This window comes from Neomonachus schauinslandi, chromosome 14 (genome assembly GCF_002201575.2).
Source record: "Neomonachus schauinslandi chromosome 14, ASM220157v2, whole genome shotgun sequence".
NCBI lineage: Eukaryota > Metazoa > Chordata > Mammalia > Carnivora > Phocidae > Neomonachus > Neomonachus schauinslandi.
Window position 1 is genome coordinate 39935591 of NC_058416.1, and position 22778 is coordinate 39958368.

Consider the following 22778-nt stretch of genomic DNA (forward strand, 5'->3'; position numbering starts at 1 on the left):
TTATTAGCTTAGTTTTATTTATAAGTAAAATGAAAGTGAAGTAAACTTTAAATCGTATCCTTAAGGTTTTAAGTGAAGGACATGCTAAAAAGTGAATGGATGATACTCTCAAAACAAAGAAGAAGAAACTTTTGGTAACTGGACTCTAGCCAAAGTTCGTGCTGTGTTGAAAATAATGCAGAAACAAAAATTTGTCAATGCAATATAAAACAAATGAAATACCCTAAATGTGAGATTTTTCCTGGAGAGATCTTTGGCAACTGTGTTTGCTTCTCAGTAACTGACCCTCCCCTAATGAGCAGAATAGGTGGTGTGTCTCCCTTAGTGCTATGTAAGAGTTTAAGGGTAGCTTCAGTAGTTACTGAGGCACATTCTTTCACAACTTTTTCTAGCACAACCAACTAAAACTGCTTAGAAATACCTATAATCCTTATTTATAAAATTTTCCTTCTACTCTTATTTCTGAATAAAATATTTATATATCAAAACATACAGCTGAAAAGGAAGTATCTCTTCCAGCTCAGTTTCTCCTGTACTATCCACAGTTGAAATCACTTACCTGTGTAACTCATGTTCCAAAAGAGGACTTGTACGACCATTAACACAATGCTGGAATCCCGCACTCCACTCTGTCTCCCTCATTCATCAAAAAGGTCTCACCCCTTTCTTACACAGCCTCAAAACGGCATCAAAAAGATATGCACGCATCAAAAAGAAAGTATGATTCTTTTCATCCCATGCTGTATGCATTCATATACTAGATTCTGCAAGGATACAATTAAAAATACCTACTGACTTTATTCTTATTTATAAGTGCTTTCACCTGCAGCAGATCCATCAGACCAGATCCAGTTGCCTGCATCCTATAGACTAAGAAACTGAGAGGCCCCAACAGAGGTTGGTTCTGCCACTCCTCAAATGAAAATCCCCAGTTCACCTTTCATGATTTCACTCTCCTCCAGGCATCCTCCTACATTACCCTTACAATAAGCATCTCCCTTTCTGTAAGTGAGTTACTGGAATTTTAAAGTCTCATTTTGTTTCATGGTCATCAATTTTTTGTTGACAAAAGTCTACCTTAATGATAATGCCCTGTCCAAATTTAAATCAGCTACTTTCCCTTATACACATGAAGTGAAATAAATGGAACAGCGTATTTAAGTAGAACACTGTCTTAAACATAGGTACTTACCACAGGAACTATCTGAAATAGGTGATTACTGTTACAGTGATCCAGTAAACGCTGTCTGGTAAAATTTGATTCTTGACACAAGGGACACTTAAAGGTAGGATGCCCAGAAGAACTATAAAATAATTTTAAATGAAATGTACTTAAGGTGAAATCATAACATAAAAATGACACTTTCTTATTCTTTGACCAATTATTATAAGTTTTTTTTTAAAAGTATTATTTATTATTCAAAGATTCCTTCATGTTGAAAAAACTATTCTCAGTAAATGATCTAAAACAGATGTTCCCAAACAATCTCAGTTTACAGTACCCTTAAAATGTTTCAGTACATTTTTTCATGGTGCCTTTGACCTAAACAAAAACAAACCTAGCTGTTCCATGTATTAAGCAGTTACGTCCAAACAACTTAAATGTAGTCATTCGTGTAAGGCCAATAGATGTCACTGTAACTCCCTTGAAAGTTGTAAATACCCTGTGGTGTCCCACCATAGTTCTATCTAGAACTCAAAACTTTTTTTAAAAGATTCCCATCAAGGTGGATCTTTAGTCTATCCCAGTCTCTAGGAATCTAACATACAAAATTCATAGGAAAAGTGAAAAACAAAAGCATCAATCATCAGAATGATCGACATTTCAAAACATTTTGAATCGCATTACTGAAGTTTAATACCTCAGAATTTCAGCAAGGGACAGTTAATATTGACATCTCTACCTAAATTATGCATGGAAGAAACATGACCACAGTGAAAAAGGAGATCTAAACTAATTTAATGTGATCTGTAAAAGCATCTGTAGCATTTATTTCTTAATTGCTAATCTAGCATTATGTCTGATGATTTCATTGAATAAAAAAATTTTAATTAAAAAATCCACTACAAAGTGACAGATATTATGTACTAAAGTAGCAAAATTTTCAAAAGCTTACCTTGTATTCTCTTGATAAGTTTCTGTGTTATCAGATGTAGACGTTTCACTCCTATTACTTAAGAAGCATAGAGGGGGAAAAGTTAATACCTCAAGTATTAGAATTGCTAATAAAATGACTAGTCTGAATTGGTTTTAAAAGCCTGAACTTCAGGATGCCTGGGTGGCTCAGTAAATTAAGCATCCAACTCTTGATTTTGGCTCAGGTCATGATCTCACGGTTGTGAGATCGAGCCCCATGTAGGTTCTGCGCTGGGCATGGACCCTGCTTGAGATTCTCTCTCTCCCCCTCTGCCCCTTCCCCACTTGCACATGCACGCCCTCTCTCTAAAAAAAATAAATAAATAAGCCTGAACTTCAAATAGTTCTGAACTATGAAATAATTATAGCATTATTTTTTAAATAAATTCTGGTAAGAAAACTGCTTATTAAATCTTTATTTATATCCTTTAAAACTAATTTATGCAGTTATAAATATATAGAGAATATAGAATTTTGCAGAATTATCTTAAATCCCTAGCATGATAATATTTCCCCAGGTTCTTCAGACTTTCAAAGAGACTCTTCTACCTAGACTACCTAGTTTTTGAAAGCTGGGGTAGAAGCAAGAGTCTGTGAACTTTCTGACTTGCAACTAGAATGTGGTTTAAAGTTGCGGCCTCCAAAGTAGAGTAGGTTTAAGAAAATATTTAAATGTTCATTATGTTCATATTTTCCAAAAAGGAATAAGGCTTTCAACATTTAATATACAGAACAATGTGACATCCTCAATGGGACCCTGTGCTGGAGCCATATGTCATATGCAGTATTAGAGAAATCCAGAGGGAAGAGTGGGTATATTCCAAATGGGGACTGCCACTTATGCATTACAGAATTTCATCAAAGTGGTCAATTTTATAGAAAAAAGGCCTTTCAATAGCAGACATTAACAGAAATAAGACAGGTAGTGGGCAAAAAACCGTACCATACAGAGGTCTGCTCTTGTATCTCAATACCAGAATTTTTAAAAGAGTTGTTAAACCTAGAAAACTGCTTATTCATTTTTCTTTTATAAAAAAGCAAGCATTACTATACCAGCTGCCTAACAGATGTTCTTTTCCTTTTAAATTTTCTTTTTTTTAATCTGTTTTTCATAATAAAGCTACATACAACAAGGTGGTATTTGGTGTAGACACCCTCCCAATGACAGTCCTTTCTATGAAGATAACCATGTTATCTCTCCACACACACCTATCCTATGCTTAGCCAGCAAGCAAGCTTCCCAGTTTTCACACCCAAAGTGGAGACTAATAAACCACTATTTTCTGCACCTTTCCAGCAGATACTAATCTGTCTCTTCAGGTAAAGGTGGCATTTTAACGATGTGAAGACTAAACACCTTTTTAAAACAAACTCAAACTATGGAGACTGCATTTATTAAAGAGATGTTATGAATTTGCACCAAAAACAGTATGTGTCACCTATTTTTTAAAAATCTCATATCTATATTTTTAAACTTGGTAACAGATTTTTCTAATTGGTTTTAAAATCTTCCAAATAGGGGCACCTGGCTCAGTCAGTACAGCATGTGACTCTTAATCTCAGGGTCGTGAGTTCAAGCCCCACACTGGGCGTTGAGCTTACTTAAAAAAATAAAATCTTCCATATAACACTGGGTTTTGAATGTGCCCTTTAAAAACACTGTAACAACTTCTGATTGGTTTATAATAACAACTATAACATCATTAGGGAAGATGAAAATTTCAACAAAAACCCTTTTGACATTTAGTGAATGGACCTGAAAATTTTAGTAAGCTCAACCTATGACATACTTCTTCCATTTGAATCTATAGCTTTGTAAGGTAGGTTATCTTTTCGACCATGACAGTCAGCAGAATCAAGTATCAAAGTAAAGAGAACTTCGTTCCAAATCTTTGATTATGTCACAGTGTTAAACTAAGATTTAAAAAAATTTTAGGGTGGCTCAGTCAGTTAAGCATCCAACTCTTGTTTTTGGCTCAGGTCATGACCTTAGGGTCGTGAGACTGAGCCCTGTGACAGGCTCTGAGCTCAGCAGGGAGTCTGCTTGAGATCCTCTCCCTTTCCCGCTCCCTCTACCCCCCAACTCATGTACATGTGTGCGTGCTCTCTCTAAAATAAGTAAATCTTTAAAAAAAAATTCTAGAAAGTATAGTCAACATTGGTTTTAGAAAAGTATTACTAAAACTTTAATAAAATATACCATTAAGTAAAGCAAAACTTATTTTTAAAGTAACGATTTCATCTTTATCTCACTTAAATTTTGCATGCTTTAAATGTACATAAAGTATTAGTACTGTAAAATACATGCATAGTTATTATTTTTTTTAAGATTTATTTATTTATTTTAGAGAGAAAGAGGGAGAGGGAGGGGAAGAGGGAAAGCAGCAGACTCCCTGCTGAGCAGGGAGCCCAATGCAGAGCTGGATCTCACAACCCTGAGACCATGACCTGAGCCAAAACCAAGAGTGAGACACTTAACCAGCTGAGCCACCCAGGTGCCCCACATGCATAGTTTTTAAATAAACTTACATATACTAGGAATGCATGCTTGATTTTTTTCACTGATGGGGTATACAATCACAAAAGTGATTTAAAACATTTTAGTATCAAATTTAACGCCCTTTTCAAATGTTTTCTCCCTTCCCTCTCCCATTACAGTTCTCTATTTTCCATTATAACTGTCATTATCATCAAGCCAGCCCTTCCTAATCATCCTATATCATGTCTGGGCTACTACTACTGGTAGCCTACTCATTTACTCCAGAAATGCATGAATGGGTTCAACAACAGAAAATCTATTACTGGGCACAATATTTTATCAATTAAAAAAAATTTTTTATATATATATTAAGATTTTTATTTATTTATTTGACAGAGAGAGAGAGAGACAGCGAGAGAGGGAACACAAACAGGGGGAGTGGGAGAGGGAGAAGCAGGCTTCCCGCGGAGCAGGGAGCCCGATGCGGGGCTCGATCCCAGGACCCTGGGATCATGACCTGAGCCGAAGGCAGACACTTAACAACTGAGCCACCCAGGCGCCCCTATCAATTAAAATTTTTAAAAGATCATTTCATTTGATGCAGAAAAGCCATCCAATAAAATTCAACCTCCATAATGGAAACAAAAACAAAAAAAGTCCTGATCATTCACAATGCTTTTATTTATTTATTAAGATTTTATTTATTTATTTGACAGAGAGAGACACAGCAAGAGAGGGAACACAAGCAGGGGGAGTGGGAGAAGGAGAAGCAGGCTCCCCGCCGAGCAGGGAGCCCAATGCGGGGTTCAATCCCAGGATCCCAGGATCATGACCTGAGCAGAAGGCAGACGTTTAACGACTGAGCCACCCAGGTGCCCCTACAATGCTTTTAAAAATACAAATGTGCCTATACTTTAAGTATCAGAATATCTGGGAATGGTGTCAAATGTATATAATTTTTAATTCCATAAAAGATTCCGATTTGAACAGAACCATTTAATGGGAAAATCTTAAATTCAGAGTGATATCATTATGACACAGATAAAAAATACCTATGTTAAAAAACTACAGTAAACATTAATACTTAGTAGTAAAATTTTAGATGCATTCCTACTTAAAATCAAGAACAAGAAAAAGGTGCCTGCTATTTAATACTGGATAGAGATCCTAGTTAATGCAATAAATTATGACATGAAGCACTAAAGAAGAAGTAAAATTACATTAAAAAAACAAAATAATTTCCCACATAATAAGTCTAAAAGAATCTACAGATAAATTATTTGGAACTATCAGAACTAATAAGTTAACAGTTGCTAAATACAACCTTAATGTAAAAATCTGTACTATTCCGACTCACTAGTAGTAATCACTTAGATTACAAAACAGGAAAAAAGATCCATCTGTATAACAACAAAAGTTTTATTAGGAAAAGATATAATAAAACATATTTACACATGCTCTAAATGGAATTCTTTTAGGACATTTTTAAAAACTGCTCTTTTAAAAAAAGAGATGGGCACCTGGATGGCTCAGTTGGTTAAGGGTCTGCCTTCAGTTCAGGTCATGATCTCAGGGTCCTGGGATGGAGCCCCACGGCAGGCTCCCTGCTTCTCCCTCTCCCTCTGTGCCGCATCACCCCCGACTCATGCCCTCTCTATCAAATGAATAAAAAAATATTTTTTAAAAAAATGGGAGAGGGGTGCCTGGTGGCTCAGTTGTTAAGCGTCTGCCTTTGGCTCAGGCCCTGATGCCAGCGTCCTGGGATCGTGCCCACATCAGGCTCCCTGCTCAGTGGGGAACCTGCTTCTCCCTCTCCAGCTCCGCCATGCTTGTGTTCCCGTTCTTGCTATCTCTGTCAAATAAATAAATAAAAATCTTTTAAAAATCACACAAAAAAATGGGAAGACAGGCTGTATTTCTAGGCGGAAGAAATTAGGATCACATGATGCCCATTCCCTCCAAATCTATGATTTCAATAAATTCAAACTCTATAATACTTCTGATCAAAATCCCTACAGAGATTTTCAGGAGACTCAAAAGTTTGATCTTAAAATTTATATGGAGTATCAAAGGGACAAGAACAGCAGAGGAATTTTATAAGTAAACCAAGAAAGGAAACTTTCCTTACCTGACATTAAGACTTACTGTTAAAGCCATAGTAATTAAGATAGCCTGATATTAGAGAAATAAACAAATGAACCAAGAGAACAGAAAACAGAGATGTGTAGGACTGAAATGGCCCTGTTAATCAGTGAGAAAAAATAGACCCAATGAATGGTACTGGGACAAATGGCTAATCACATAGGGAAAATTTTTCCTACCTCACATTATACATCCAAAATAAATGTGACAAGCAAAGCTTTAAAGGATTAAAGAAGAAAATATAACACTGACGTAGGAAAAGATTTCTCAAGCAGGACACAAAAAGCAAAAATCATAAAGAAAACATATATATACACAAATAAAAATACTATATTTTTGTATGTCAAAAGATACTGTAACAAGACTAGCCAAAAACTGAGCAAAGACATTTGCAATCAGGAAACAAAAGCAAAAATAGACAAGCAGGACTATCTAAATTAAAAATCTTCTGCAGAGCAAAGGAAACAACCAAAAAAATGAAAAAACGACCTATGGAATGGGAGAAAATATTTGTAAACCATGTATCTGATATATATATATATATACATATGGAAATATATAAGGAACACCTACAACTTAATAGCAAAGAAACTACTAACCCAATTACTGAATGGGCTAAAAACTTGAATAATTCTCCAAAGATGATATACAAAGGGCCAACAGGTATACGGAAAGATGTTCAAGGTCACTAGTCATCAGGGAAACGCAAATCAAAACCACAATGACCTATCATCTCATACCTGTTATGACAGCTAATATCAAAAGAACATAAGACAAGTATTAGTGAGGATGTGGTAAAATTGGAACCTTTGTACACTGTAGGTGGGAATGCAAATATGGTACAAACTTTGGAAAACAGTAGGGAGGTTCCCCCACAAAAAAAAACCAAACTACCATATGATTCAGCAGTCTTGTGGGTATTTATCCAAAACAACTGAAATCAGGATCGTGAAGAAATATTAGCATTCCCATGTTCATTGTGGTGCTATTCATAAACGCCAAGAGGCAGAAACAATCTTGTGAATGTGTAAAGACACAAAGATATGAATGGATAAAGAAAATGCGGTATACACATACAATTGATTATTCAGCCTTAAAAGGAAATCCTGCAAATGAATGAATCCTGCAAATGACAACATGAATGAAGCTTGAGAATGTTCTAAGTTAAATAAGCCAGTCACAACACAAATACTGCATGATTTCACTTATATGAACTATGCAAAATAGTCACACTCATAGAAACCAAGAACAGAATGGTGGTTGTCAGAGGCTAGGAGAGACTGAAATGGAGAGTTACCAATCAACACGTATAAAATGTTAGTTATGCAAGATAGGTTCCACAGATCTGTTGTACAACATTGCGACAATAGATGAGAATACTATATTACACACTTAGACATCTGTTAAGAGGATAGCGAGCAAGCTCATGTTAAGTATCCTTTCCAAAATTTAAAAAAAAGGAAAGGGGACCTTAGCTGGCTCAGTTGGAAGAATGTGCAACTCTTGATCTTGGGGTTGTGAGCCCCATGTTGGGAGGAGAGATTACTTAAAGTCTATGTTTATGTGTTTTACAAAACGGCAAAAAAAAACCCACATTTAATTCTGAGTGAAAATATATATATATATATATGTAATGCATGGAATAAAGGATTGGCATCTACAATATATAATGAATGCTTATAAATAAGGAAATGACTTGTACCAGATTCCTTAATAAAGAGTTATTTAGCAGGGTGTCTGGGTGGCTCAGTTGGTTAAGGGTCCGACTCTTGATTTTGGCTCAGGTCATGATCTCAGGGTCATGAGATCGAGCCCCGCACTGGGCTCCTCACTGGACGTGGAGCCTGCTTAAGATTCTTTCTCTCTTTCCCTCTCACTCTGCCCTCCCACCTCCAAGCCCCGTACACACACACACTCTCTCAAAAAAAAAAAAAAAAAAAAGTTATTTAGCCACTTAAAATGTTCAACATCTTGGAGAGAAATCTGTTAGGAATAACGTAAGACTGCTTGTAACTTTCATTCTTTCAGTCTTTGTGAAGAGCTGTAGTTGGACTAAACTGTATGCACCTATGGGTATCTACTACTGAATAATATTTACAAACAGTCAAAATTAGTAAGAAAAGCCTATAACCAGACCAATTTCCAAGGAAGATAAAATGTGTCTGGTATCTTAACAATTATCTGCATCTTCCCTCCCTCTCCTCCTCTTACTCACTTCTAGAGGCTAAAGAAAACAGCATACACTCTGTTAAAACAATTTTATTGTTATCAACTAGAAATGGCCTTAAACTAGCACTGCTATATAATTATCATGACAAACTACCCCATACTAACGCAATAATTTTGTTAAACATCCTCTAACACTTATTACTTAATAGTAAATAGTTCTACCCTCAATGATTTGACTGAAACTAGTGGCCTAGTTTATCTTGGTTTAGTTTATCCTGGCTTATTCAACTGTAAGTTAAACTGTTTATATATACAGAAAAGGGTGTCTGTTTTACTCATCCCTGTATATTCTAGAACATGTAGAGTACGCGTCCAGTAGTTTAGAAGTACAGTAAATCTATGTTGAATTAATAAAATGATCTATGGATTTATTTTGAAATTTTTTTTACTGCTGAGATAGGTACATGCAAACACCACTTTAAGAATGTCCACAGCCGGGGCGCCTGGGTGGCTCAGTCGTTAAGCGTCTGCCTTTGGCTCAGGTCATGATCCCAGGGTTCTGGGATCGAGCCCCACATCGGGCTCCCTGCTCAGCGGGAAGCCTGCTTCTCCCTCTCCCACTCCCCCTGCTTGTGTTCCCTCTCTCGCTATGTCTCTCTCTGTCAAATAAATAAATAAAATCTTTAAAAAAAAAAAAAAGAATGTCCATAGCCATGGAGTTCAGAGTTTAAATCATCCATTTGTACTTATGAGGGAATACTGTGAACTGTATTCTGAGAAAACGCATGCTCTACTCTTAGGCAGTCCTCTGACTTTTCCAGAGCGGTCTAATGTCTTTTCATAAAATGCCACCAAATCCTGCTCAGCTATTTATTATATGGCTCTGTTCTTAATCAGCAATATAAAATGTTATCTGTTCTCCAGTTACTCGACAAAGAGTAAGACCTTAAATTCTCCAAACTAAGTTGTTCATCAAAAGCTTAGCTGCTAGCAATAATCTTCATGGGGAACTGCATGAATATACAGATCCTCTCCATTCTACCACCACACCTAGATTAAGCCAGGATATCAGAGAAAAGCCCCTGGAAGGAAAGTTTTAACAACAATAAGGAATTATCATATGTTACATTGAAGGAGGCCTTTAAATTACAGCCCTATATAACTTATTTTCTATTTATCACAGGAAAGATGACGTTTAACTGCATAGTTTCTTCTTTTGAGGATGCTATGAGCAAAATCAATTCAGTATTATTTCTTTTAGTGTCAGGAATAGCTGTGGTTTTCATTAGAAACTATTTTGTTTACAATATCATAGACTAAGTTAGCAACATAATGGATACTTTCTTCTTTGAACTAGCTACTTGGAAGCTATGAAACATAGTCGACAGGGTATTACAATATATTTGGCTACTAACTGAAATCTTTATATGCTGGGTATCTTCTGCCTCTCCAGATCTTCTCTCCTCCATTTTTGACCATGCTTTGTGTACTGAGAGACTAACCTGCATCAATAGGCTCCCCTGCTTCCCAGTTAGGTTCAGCCCAGCAGGCAATTGGGAGGGTAAAACAAGAGGAGAGTTAGGATATTTATTTCCCAGACTCCTTCCCAGCAAAACTGCCTCAGCTGGCTGCATTCCTCCTAACTGCTCTCTCTGTACAGCTTACTTCCTCCAAGTTCTGGTATCTACTTCCTCCCCTCCCCTGCTTTGCAGACCCAGAGTACATCACTCACTACTTGTGATTTCCAGCTGCTCACATTGTGCACCCAACACCTTATTCTTTGAAAATAGTCCCTGGACTAAATTTTCCTCAAAATACCTAATCTGAGCATACTACCTGTCTCCTCTCAAGACCTTGACTATATTGGCTTCATATCTTCTATTTCCTGCCATTAAAAAACAAAAAGAGGAAAAAAAAAATTTTTTTTCCTTCCTTCACCAATTTCTGTACTAATAATTCATACACAAACCCAATTTTTCTGTTAGAATTTTGCACAGGATATAAAAAGGAGTAAGACCAAGAAGCCCATTCTAGATTTTAAAAAGACAGTAAACAAATAAATATAATAAAGTGTCAGAGGGCCTAGTTGGAAAATAAAGAACAGTTGTACCAAAGGGAAGAAATTCCAGAGGTCAGAGAAGATTTTACAGAGTGACTAACACTTGGTCTAAATTCTCAAAGAGAAGAAAAAGTCCAGTGAGTGCTTTGCCTTTATTAATCTATCTATTGGCTCCCAACCCAATGAGGTACAAATAGTATTATTACCATCCCCCTTTCTAAAACAGATGAGAAAACTGAGGTGCAGTTTCTTGCCAAAATCATACAATTAGTGAGTGAAAGAGCCTGGGTCCCAGGCAGTCTGATGCCAAGAGTTCATTTTTTTAAAATCGCTAACTTATACTGCTTATCAAGGATGGCAAGGAAATGGTACAAATAATTAAACATAGCTAAGACATATGATGCAATGATGGTTAGCCAAGAAAGAGAAAGGCTAAAAAAGGCAAGGCAAGTGCCAGGTCAGAAAGGGCTTTAGAATAAAGAATTCTGTCTGATAAAACAGTTGTTGGATTTTAGATCATGGAACCTCTTGAGAATCTCAACATTCTTTCTCCAGAAAAACACACATACACAAAACATCTGGCAGTTTAGGTAGTTCACAGTCCTTACTGGCCCATTCAATTCAGGACGAGAAACACTGCTAGGGGTCATGTTAAGTCATGGACAAGGTACAAGGAGGAAGGTATAAGGAAAGGGAGAAAGAGTTCAGAATTGCACTTGTGAAATATCACTTTGGCAATAGTATGTAGAACAGGTTAGAGGAGGACCACCAACAACAAGACTACTGTAATAGTTCAAGTGAGAGATGATGAACGCTCAAGCTAGGGAAGTGACAATAGTGTTAGAAGAAAAGCACAGATGAGGAATACTGCTATCAGGAATCAATTTGGATCTGAGAAGTAAGGGAGAAGGCAGCAAGACTTCTGAGAAGAAACTCTGGTCCTTTAACAAGCATTGATTACACAAATCATACATACCAGGAACTTTGCTAAGAACTGGAGATACAATGTTAAACAAGACAAACACTACCTCACACTTAAGAATAATCTATTGGGTTAATAACAAACTGAATTTCAATATACCAGAAGTACAATAACAGGGGCGCCTGGGTGGCTCAGTCGTTAAGCGTCTGCCTTCGGCTTAGGTCACGATCCCAGGGTCCTGGGATGGAGCCCCGCATCGGGCTCCCTGCTCAGTGGGAAGCCTGCTTCTCCCTCTCCCACTTCCCCTGCTTGTGTTCCCTCTCTTGCTGTGTCTGTCAAATAAATAAAATCTTTAAAAAAAAAAAATTTACTAATTTTCATGTACCAAGGTTTTTTTTTAAAAAAAGTACAATAATAAAGGAAGCACTGGGATGAAGGAACCTAAGGTGTTTTTTTTAAATTACAAAACAGGAGTGACCCATTTCATCCAATGACACTAAGCCAAGTAAAATGAGAATTGCAGACTAGGCAATCAGAAAATTACTAAAGACTAGAACAGTTTTATATGAGGAATAGAGAAGCATACTGTATGAGTGCTTAAGAGTGGTTAATTACTGAAAATTAGCAACACATGAAATGAAATGCTACTCAAATGAAATCTTAAGAGACTGCTTAACACAGTCTCCTGGGAGCCTTTCTACACTATTGCCAATCCTGCCTTTCCTTACACAACTATGTGTGTACTTGCTATTACTGAGTGTTTAAAAACTAAGCACTTCGTCATCTAGGGATACATGCATAGGTGGTAAAATTACAAAGAAAAGCAAGGGAATGAATAACCTAAAAAGAGGAGAATGGTTACCTCTGGGAGTATGTGGTTCAAAAGGATATGGGCTCACAAGAAGATTCTAAGACCCTAAAGAATGTTCTATTTCTTAATCTGGGTTATAGTGGGTACCTGGATATTTGTTTTATCTCTATTTTAAAAATCATACATGTACATTTTGGTCATTACTCTGTGTAAAGTACATTTCATAAAAATATTTAATATATATACATCGGAGACAATAAGATAAAGCAAACCAAAATCTAGTTTAAAAAAGGGGGGACTAAAATAGAACTAAGAATTTAATATACTACATCTCACTTTTACATGACATTTTATTATGAGAATTAAAATTTCGAACAACTCTATTTCTCAGATAGCAAAACAAAAAAAGATTTTAGTTGAAAGGGATTTTTAGTTTCCAAGTAATTTCACTTGCAAAAGAAAACAGCCTTTAACTCTGTTTTTTATTCAAAGAAATGTAGATTTTTTTTTTAGAATTATTTTTAAATAACATAAACTTAAGTATATCATAAAGATGCTCTCCCAGATGAAATCTTACAGGAGTTAAACAAGCTTGAAGACAAATGTTATAGATCTGTTACTTGGCAAAATACTTTAAACACACATACATACCCCCAAACAAAAAACACCTTATCATATAGTTCCCCAAACAATTCCATTTCAAATATAAAAATTCTCTTTTTAAGAATAAATATTGCTGGGGCGCCTGGGTGGCTCAGTCGTTAAGCATCTGCCTTCTGCTCAGGTCATGATCCCAGGGTCCTGGGACCAAGCCCCGCATCGGGTTCCCTGCTCCGCGGGAAGCCTGCTTCTCCCTCTTCCACTCCCCCTGCTTGTGTTCCCTTTCTCGCTGTGTCTCTCTCTGTCAAACAAATAAATAAAATCTTAAAAAAAAAAAAAAAAGAATAAATATGGCTTACCTGTTCCCTACTGAATCTTGAGAGATCTGAAAGTTTGGAATGATAGAGGAAACACCATATTCATCTTGATACTTCTTACAAGATTTGTAATGATGTCTCATGCGATAGAATTTAATCTGTAAATTATTGATCAAAATGTAATGTGACTTTCAATTTCAAATAGAAGTCATAAGATCTGAGGTACTGTCAATAGGAGAAAAGCAAGATAAATATAACCAACTAAATATTCCATTTAAACAAGATTTTTTTTTAAGTAAATGATTTCTTAAGTAGAAGCTGAAAATAAGAAATAAGTTTCTGTCCGTTAGATGCAGATGTGAACTCACTGCAAAAAATACTAACAAATAATTTTACACTTGAAACTATGTTACTAAAAACAGACCAAAAAAAGTAAATCAAAAGCAGTAATAAGTTTGCCTTATGGTATTGGGCATTTCTTTATTCTTTATTGCAACCTGGCAGAGTTAGAAAGTGCTTTAAAAAAAATTAGGTTCCCAGGTTAACACCTGGAACATTTTTCAGTTTCTCACTGAGGAGTAGAGTCTGAATCTCTCAAGTGTATTTTCCAGCTTCACTTCATTGCCCTGTCAGTTAACAACTCCCTCAAAGAGATGGAAAAGCAGATCTGACTTGTGTGAATGCATGAAATAGCAACTGGTTTTGCTCACTGACTTTATTAGCTGTTTGAAAAAGTGGCTGCAATAAATCCATGAACACATGGATATACTCAAAGCCTAACCACCCCTCACTATTTCACTCCCTCTTCAAATGAATAGAAATAAAATCCAGACTGGAGAATTAATGCCAGTTATTTGCCAACACCTGATTTTCTCACCTGTTCCTTAAAACTTAGTTTTCTGCAAAATATTCTGTGATTTCTTAAACACATAAATACACAAGTAAAGTGGGCAGCTAGAGAGTTCCTTGACTATAAATCCATTTGGCCCATTTTTATGTACAAAATTGCAATAAGGATGCTGCTACTATCACAATTTGTACCAGAATGGGGTTTAAATGAGTTAAATGCCAGTTTATTCATTTAGTTCATTTAGTAGGTAATCAATGAGCAATTATTTTAAGAAAAATGCCATGCTAAAAATTATGACAAATTCACAGATTGTATCTTTCAGTCTCTGTTCTCAATAAGATTATGATCTATTAAGATCTATAATCAGATTTTTTGGCCTTTCTACCCAATTTAAGTAACTTCTTTCACTTCAAACCAGCACCTACCAAGAAAACTCAAACAGGAATTTGATTTTCAAAGTAGAGTAGAACCTTCATTTTCAAAGACGAGCTATGTCACATTTACTCTACCTGTTTTGCACAGCATCTGCAGCTACCAGAAAACTTCCTCATGATATTTTCAAGGTCTAAGGCCCGTTCAGGACATGCTCTCTCTCTTCTAGTCACATTTCCACGACAGAGGGGACAATGTATTCCGCTTTCTCTCATTGCAGTCAGGAAACATTTTCTACAGAAACTAAACCAAACATTTGTGACATGTTAACTACAGAAAAAAGATTCTTTTCATTTCCATGATTAAACACACTCAAGTGGTTATAGATTTATATTCAGGCTAAATGAGTTAAGCTATTCATATGTACATAACTTGCAGAATTTTAAAAACTATACATGTATTTCTCCAAGTCTAAGGCTGATAATTAGACTAAATGGGAATATAAAGAAACTACACTCAATTATGCTTTAAACTTTTTAACATAATATATGAAAAATAAGTATTAACACTACATAACATTATCAGAGGAAGCGTGGTACAGAGGAATGACTGGCTTATCCTGTGTCATTTAGTAGTGTGATCTTAGGCAACACATCGAGCGACACTGGATCTCCATTTCCTCCCCTTATAAAATGAAAGAATAGACCACATCAGCTTTTGTCTCAAACTGATGTACTTTGAGATATTCCACAAGCTATGAATAGGTCCACCACCTATTTCCACAAAATTGTGCACAAACTGATTTGGGAAGTTCTAGGATAAACAAAGTTTCTCTGCTAAGAAAAACGTTAAGTATTACCCAAACTTATGTTGTGCGGAAATATGAAAATTTCCCACAACAGTGTGCAACGGAACAGAATTTGAGAAATATTTAAGGACCCTTCCAGCTCTAAACTTATCTCTAAACATTCTAATTAGAGCCAAACTCACTAAAATCTATTTCTTCTCTCCTAACGCAATCAAATACCAACTTGATCATTTTTCTTAAAAAAAAAAAAAAAAAAAACTAGATAAATCATAGCCATCTGCATCTGGGGTCCAGAGTACATATAAGTTTAATCCAATCCCCTATAAATGCAAATATTCAATCTTCTTCCTCTAACAAAAGTTGAGAGCAAATAGTGTAATAACAGATCCCAGAAAATGAGTTTCCTAACTAGCACTGAACAAGACACTTTTCCCCTCTACAATCAGTTTCCTCATCCATAAAGTACCTACAGTTCCAACAACTGTTCAAAGGACTAAAATGGGTAATACAGTAAAATGCTTATCACAGTATTTTTGACAGTTACAAAGTGCACCATAAATAGTAGCTAATTTCACTAACATACATTTGATATGATTACCAATTAAGACCACAAATTAAAATATTAAAAATATTCATCCTAGTAAAAAAAAAAATTCATCAAGAAAATGCAAAGTAAACATGGCTGAGATACCATCTTTCAGCTGTCAAACTAAAAACTAGCCTTAAAAATAATAACCAGTATTAGAAAAGATATAAAGAAATGAGTACTCTACATTTCTGGGTAACAATTTGTCAGTATTATCAAAATCCTTACAGAGAGGGCATCCCAAAAGTCTGAGTGCCACTTAGAGCTTTAATAATTTCAGAAAGTATAAAAACTACAAAGTTACAAAACCATCATTTGTAAGTTCAATTGTTAAAAACTGAAATTTAATTGTCTATATATTTTGTAAATTTTGAATAATAAATTTTTAACTTAAATTCTTTGTTTTAGTCAGTGTTTGCATTCTGTAATCAAAGGGACTGTAAAAGAGAAAAAAAAGAAGATGAGTCAGAAAAAAAAAAAAAAAAAAGCAAGACCAACTGGGGCAATAGTCTAGACCATGAAAGGGTCTGCACTAGGGCAGGGGTAGGAGAAACAGAGGATCTCTATTTCAGAGACACAGTTCTCAGTTCCTGACTGTGTATATAGGGAGCTTCTTATGTTAACAAAATCAACAGAATGTTATGACAATTACTTGTGGGAGGATAAGAAAGATAAGAATTTCTAACCTAGAACACGGAGTAAAAGGCGACTGGATTAACCAAGTTAAGAAATACTGGAAGAGTTGGTTTGACAGAGGAAAGATGGGTGCAAGTTCAAAGTACCTACAAAAATCTCAATGCATGATATCCAGTAAACAACCGGAAATACAGATCTGGAAATTAGGGAGAAAAATATGGAGAGCAGTTGAAGTGCAAAGGGCACTAAAGAAACAATCTAGAGAAGTATAAACATTTAAAGGAGTGTTGATAGGAAGAGCCAAAGAAAAAGACTAAGTAACATTAGAGAAGCCAAGTCTAATAAGCTATCAAAGAGAAATAATAAAAAGATGAAGGTAAAACTGTCACCAAATTATTAAGCTAAACTTCTTTCTTTAAATAAGGAATCAAAAACTGTCAACAAAAGTTCATACCAGCAAAATTCATTACAAAGACATAATCATGCATAAAAATGATACTTGAAAGAAATGAAGTAGAACACTATTAGAAGGCAAATCAGTCAATATGCTGGCTAAATTAATAATTAATTATAAATAAAACAAACATAGAATATTAAAAGATCTTTTTTTTTTTTTAAAGATTTTATTTATTTATTTGAGAGAGAGAGAATGAGAGAGAGCACATGAGAGGGGGGAGGGTCAGAGGGAGAAGCAGACTCCCTGCCAAGCCGGGAGCCCGATGTGGGACTCGATCCCGGGACTCCAGGATCATGACCTGAGCCGAAGGCAGTCGCTCAACCAATTGAGCCACCCAGGCGCCCCAGAATATTAAAAGATCTTGAACAACCAAGATGCACAAATGAACACTGTATTTACAGGAAGGGGATAAAATAAAGCAAAATTTCAAAGCCCACTCATTGATTTAATAACTAAAATAGTAAAAATGTGGTAACACCACATACCAACCAGAATGACTAAAATGAAAAAGGTGGAAAATACAAAGTGTTGAGGAGGATGTGAGCCAACCTAAACTCCCATTTGATCTATCAGAATGCAAACTGATACAACCATTTGGAAAACTGACAGTATCCACTATAACCCAGTAATTCCATTCTAAAGTTTATACTCAATAGAACTGCATATATGATCAGAAGAAATTTCTAAAAAGTTCACAGCCACACTATGGTAATAGCCAAAAGCTGAAAATTATACAAATGTCCATCAACAGAAGAATGAATAAATTGTAGCATATTCATAAAATGAAAACTATAAGATACTATAGTGAGAATAAATATGGATGAATATAATGTTGACCTAAAGAAGCCAGATTTAAAAGAGCACAACTATATGATTCTCTTTTTAAAAAGTACAAAACATACTTAAATGTTGAATGAATTTTTACTAAAAAGTAGAAACAGATACAGTAATTTCTATTTACCACTTTCAAAAATATTGGCAATGGCTATAAAAACAAGACGTAAAGGCATAAAATATAGAAAAGCAAGAAATAAAAATCACTTTAGAAGACAAAACTGTTTTGTTAGAAAATATTCAATTAGCCCCCAAAATTACAACACATAACAACTGTACAATACAAACTCTCCAAATAATAATTACATTACTAAAGACTATTGATAGCATCAAAAAATGAAAAATATTCATATAAAAAACTAAGAAAAGTAATCAGGTTTAAAATTAGCTTTGGACTTTGTATTCAAAATGTAGACAATAAATGAAGAAACAAAAATTTCTAGTGGAAATACACGTAATAAATAAAGGCAAAATAGGACTTTATTAAATAGATACTGAAATGTCTTAAAGACTGGCAAAAATATATCTTAAAAAGCAAAAATGATTGGGGTGCCTGCTGGAGCAATCGGTAGAGCACATAACTCGAACTCGGGTTATGAGTTCAAGCCTCATGTATGGCACAGAATTTACTTAAAATTTAAAAGAAAAATTTAAAGCAAAAACGATTAACAAATGTGCAAAAAGTGATTTAATGGAAGAAAAGACAGACTTCAATAAATGATGCTAGAGCAATTGGACGTCCAGAGGCACAAAAATGAACCTCAATCTAAGTCGGCCACCTTATACAAAAATTAACTTGAAACAGGTCAGACTGTAGTAAACTGGGAAATTGCCATACAAAGATATATTCACTTTCTAATGCCCAGAACAAGTGAATATTACCTTATATTGCAACAGCTCTGATTAAAGTTAAGGATTTCGGGATGGGGAAACTAGCTGGGATTATCCAGATGGGTCCTAAATGCCATCACAAGTGTCTTTGTAAGAGAGGCAAAGGGAGATTTGACACAGACATACGGGAGAAGGCTATGTTCAGATAAAAGGAGAGATTAGAATGGTGTGGCCTCCAGAACCTCAGGACACCTTTGCCACACCTTGACTTGGGCTCAATGAAATTAGTTTCAGACTTCTACCCTCCAGAACTATGAGAAAATAAATTTCTGGGGACGCCTGGGTGGCTCAGTCAGTTAAGCTTCTGCCTTCGGCTCAGGTCATGATCCCAGGGACCTGCGATCAAGTCCCACATCAGGCTCCACACTCAGCAGGGAGCCTGCTTCTCCCTCCGCCTGCCAATCCCCCTGCTTGTACTCTCCCTCTCTGGCAAATAAATAAATAAATAAAAACTTAAAAAAAAAAAGAAAGAAAAGAAATATCTGTTATTAGAAGCCACCAAGGAAGTGGTAATTTGTTACAGCAGCCCTAGGAAACTAACACACAGAGTTAAATGTAAAACATTAAACTACAAAACTTTTAGGAAAAAAATAGAAAATATTCACAAACCAGAGCCACACAGAGTTAGATTTAATGTTAGAAGCACATTCTAAATAGAAAAAATTGATAAAGTGGACTTCATAAAAATTAAGAACATTTGCTAAGCAAAAGACTCTACTAAAAAGATAAAAAGACAAACTATAGACTGGAAGGAAACATTTGTAAATCACTTATCTAACAAAAGTATAGTATCTAGAATACATAAAGAAGTCTCAAAGCTCAACAGTGAAAAAGCAAACAACCTAGGGGTGCCTGAGTGGTTCAGGTAGTTGAGCTTCCCACTCTTGATTTTGGTTCAGGTTGTGATCTCCAGGTCCTGAGATCAACCCCCATGCGATGGGTTCCATGCTCAGCAGTGAGTCTGCTAGAGAGTCTCTCTCTCCCTCTCCTTTTGCCCCTCCCCCCACTCACTCTCACTCATTCTCTCAAATAAATAAATAAATACTTTTTTTTTTTTTTTAAAGCAATCTATGGGACGCCTGGGTGGCTCAGTCGGTTAAGCATCTGCCTTTGGCTTGGGTCCTGGGATCCAGTCCCACGTCCGGCTCCCTGCTCAGTGGGGAGTCTGCTTCTCCCTCTGCCTGCCGCTCCCCCTGCTTGTGCACATGCGCGTGCGCTCTCTCTCTCTCTCTCTCTCTATATATAAATAAATAAAATCTTAAAAAAAGTAAAAAGGCAATCTAATTAAACCACAGGCAAAAGACATGAAGAGACAAGATTTTACATTAAGACTCTACAGATGATAAATAAGCACACAAAAAAATGTTCAACATCATTATCCTTTATATACTAAAAACAAATACCATATGATTTCACTCACATGTGGAATTTAAGAAACAAATGAGCATGGGGAAAAGAAGAGAGAGGGGAAAACCAAGAAGTAGACTCTTAACTATAGAGAACAACTAATGGTTACTAAAGGGGAGGTTAGAGGAGGGATGGGTTAAACAGGTGATGAGTATTTAGGAGTGCACTTGTGATGAGCAACAGATGTTGTATGGAAGTGTTGAATCACTATAGCGTACACCTGAAACTAATATTACACTGTTTGTTGCCTAACTGGAATTTAAATAAAAGCTTAATAAACAAAAAGTTTAAAAAAGAATTCAAATATACTAAAAAGGTTTTTAAAACAATGGAAAAAGAATGCCCTTGAAGAAATACTGAAGTGAAATGAATAAGAATGTCAAATTAAGATTCAAAAGCACACACACTAAATATTTCAGTAGATTCCAAGTGGGTCCAAAAGTTGGAAAAAATTTTTAAGAGATTCAACAAATAAAATTGAATATCATCATAACCTTAGATAAAGAGAATCAAATATCTTAAATCTGAATGTATAAGATGTAATAATACACAAAAGGAAAGCACTAAATAGAAAAACAATTTAAAGTTTAATAAATATACAATAATCACTAAAATACAGCCATAGAAATGATCACAATATACTTAGAGCACTCTGTGAATAGTAAAAATATAAATTTAATATGGAAAAATGCATACAGCCTTGCTAGCAACTAAAAAACTAGATTTTAAAGTGACCTCTAGAAACCATTTTGAGGGGCGCCTGGGTAGCTCATTCGGTTAAGTATCTGCCATCAGCTCAGGTCATGATCCCAGGGTCCTGGGATAGAGTCCCCCATCAGGCTCCCTGCTCAGCGGGGAGTCTGCTTCTCCCCCTCCCTCTTCCCCCTGCTTGTGCATGCCCTCTCCCTCCCTCTCAATAAAATCTTTTAAAAAAATAGACACCATTTTGAACTTATTTTTTTTTTTTTAAGATTTTATGTATTTGGGAGAGAGAGCTCCCAGGAGCGGGGGGAAGGGGCAAAGGGAGAGGGAAAAGCTGATTCCCCACTGAGCAGGGAGGCCCACAAGGGGTTCAATCCCAGGACCCTGAGATCATGACCTGAGCTGAAGGCAGACGCTTAACCTACTGAGCTACCCAAGCGCCCCCATTTTAAACCTTATTAAATTAGCATAAAATGTTAAAAAAAAAAAAGTTGGCAAAGATGTTGGAATACAGATATACTTTTATAGTACTAATGGCATTTTGCAAGTTACCCCAATTTTGTGGCAAAGATTGTAACATTTATACAAATAACAGTAACTATTTATTGAGTACTTAAAATGTGATAGGCAGGGCGCCTGGGTGGCTCAGTTGGTTAAGCGACTGCCTTCGGCTCAGGTCATGATCCTGGAGTCCCGGGATCGAGTCCCGCATCGGGCTCCCTGCTCGGCAGGGAGTCTGCTTCTCCCTCTGACCTTCCTCCCTCTCATGCTCTCTGTCTCTCATTCTCTCTCTCAAATAAATAAATAAAATCTTAAAATGTGATAGGCAGAGTTCCAGATACTTTATATTCATTATCTTGAGTTCTTTAAAAATAACACTGTAAATATTTTAAATGGTTTTTTTTTTTTTTTTACATTGAGGAAACTAAGGCTTAAAAAAAGAAGAGTTTAGAAACCTGTAAGAGGCTGAAGGCTAAAAGATATTTCTTTTAAAATACAAGGCCCTGTGTGTTCCCTCTACTTCAGGGTCTTTGCCTAGAATGTTCCCTCTTCCCAGAATATTCTACACACAAACATAGCCCTCCACAAATTAACACCTACACATCACTTAGATCTCAGAAAGGGTCTTTGATTACCTCCCCATCCACCCATCAACCACCCTAGATCTGGTCTCCTTCTTATTCTCTCTCTCTCTCTCTCTTCCTCCCAGAACCTGTGAGTTTGTAATTACAAGTTTATCCAAGTGTTTATTTGAATTAAAATACATCTTACCAACGACAGCTTCAAGGGCAGGTATCGTATCTAACTGTTCACCACTGTATGCCCAGCACTATAAGCCAGCTGAGCACTTAGGAGGCATTCATTAATATTTGTTAAAGCAATGAATGTCGGGCGCCTGGGTGGCTCAGTTGGTTAAGCAACTGCCTTCGGCTCAGGTCATGATCCTGGAGTCCCGGGATCGAGTCCCACATCGGGCTCCCTGCTCGGCGGGGAGTCTGCTTCTCCCTCTGACCCTCCCTCCCTCTCATGCTCTCTCTCATTCTCTCTCTCAAATAAATAAATAAAATCTTTAAAAAAAAAAAAAAAAGCAATGAATGT

At 36.1% G+C, this 22778-nt stretch overlaps 1 protein-coding gene across 2 annotated transcripts in view; it reads right to left on the minus strand.

Annotated features, from left to right (window-relative positions):
* The window catches only part of RNF138 (ring finger protein 138), a 34674-nt gene that overhangs the window by 4802 nt on the left and 7094 nt on the right, over nucleotides 1-22778 (minus strand). Inside the window, exons 2-5 of one of the 2 annotated variants that reach the window (XM_021686286.1) lie at nucleotides 14996-15161; nucleotides 13679-13794; nucleotides 2118-2174; nucleotides 1193-1304 (exon numbers count right to left, since the gene is read on the minus strand). In XM_021686286.1, coding sequence (XP_021541961.1) covers nucleotides 1193-1304; nucleotides 2118-2174; nucleotides 13679-13794; nucleotides 14996-15161 — 451 coding nt within the window. The remainder of the gene's footprint in view (nucleotides 1-1192; nucleotides 1305-2117; nucleotides 2175-13678; nucleotides 13795-14995; nucleotides 15162-22778) is intronic. The other variant, XM_021686287.1, reaches the window with a different exon arrangement.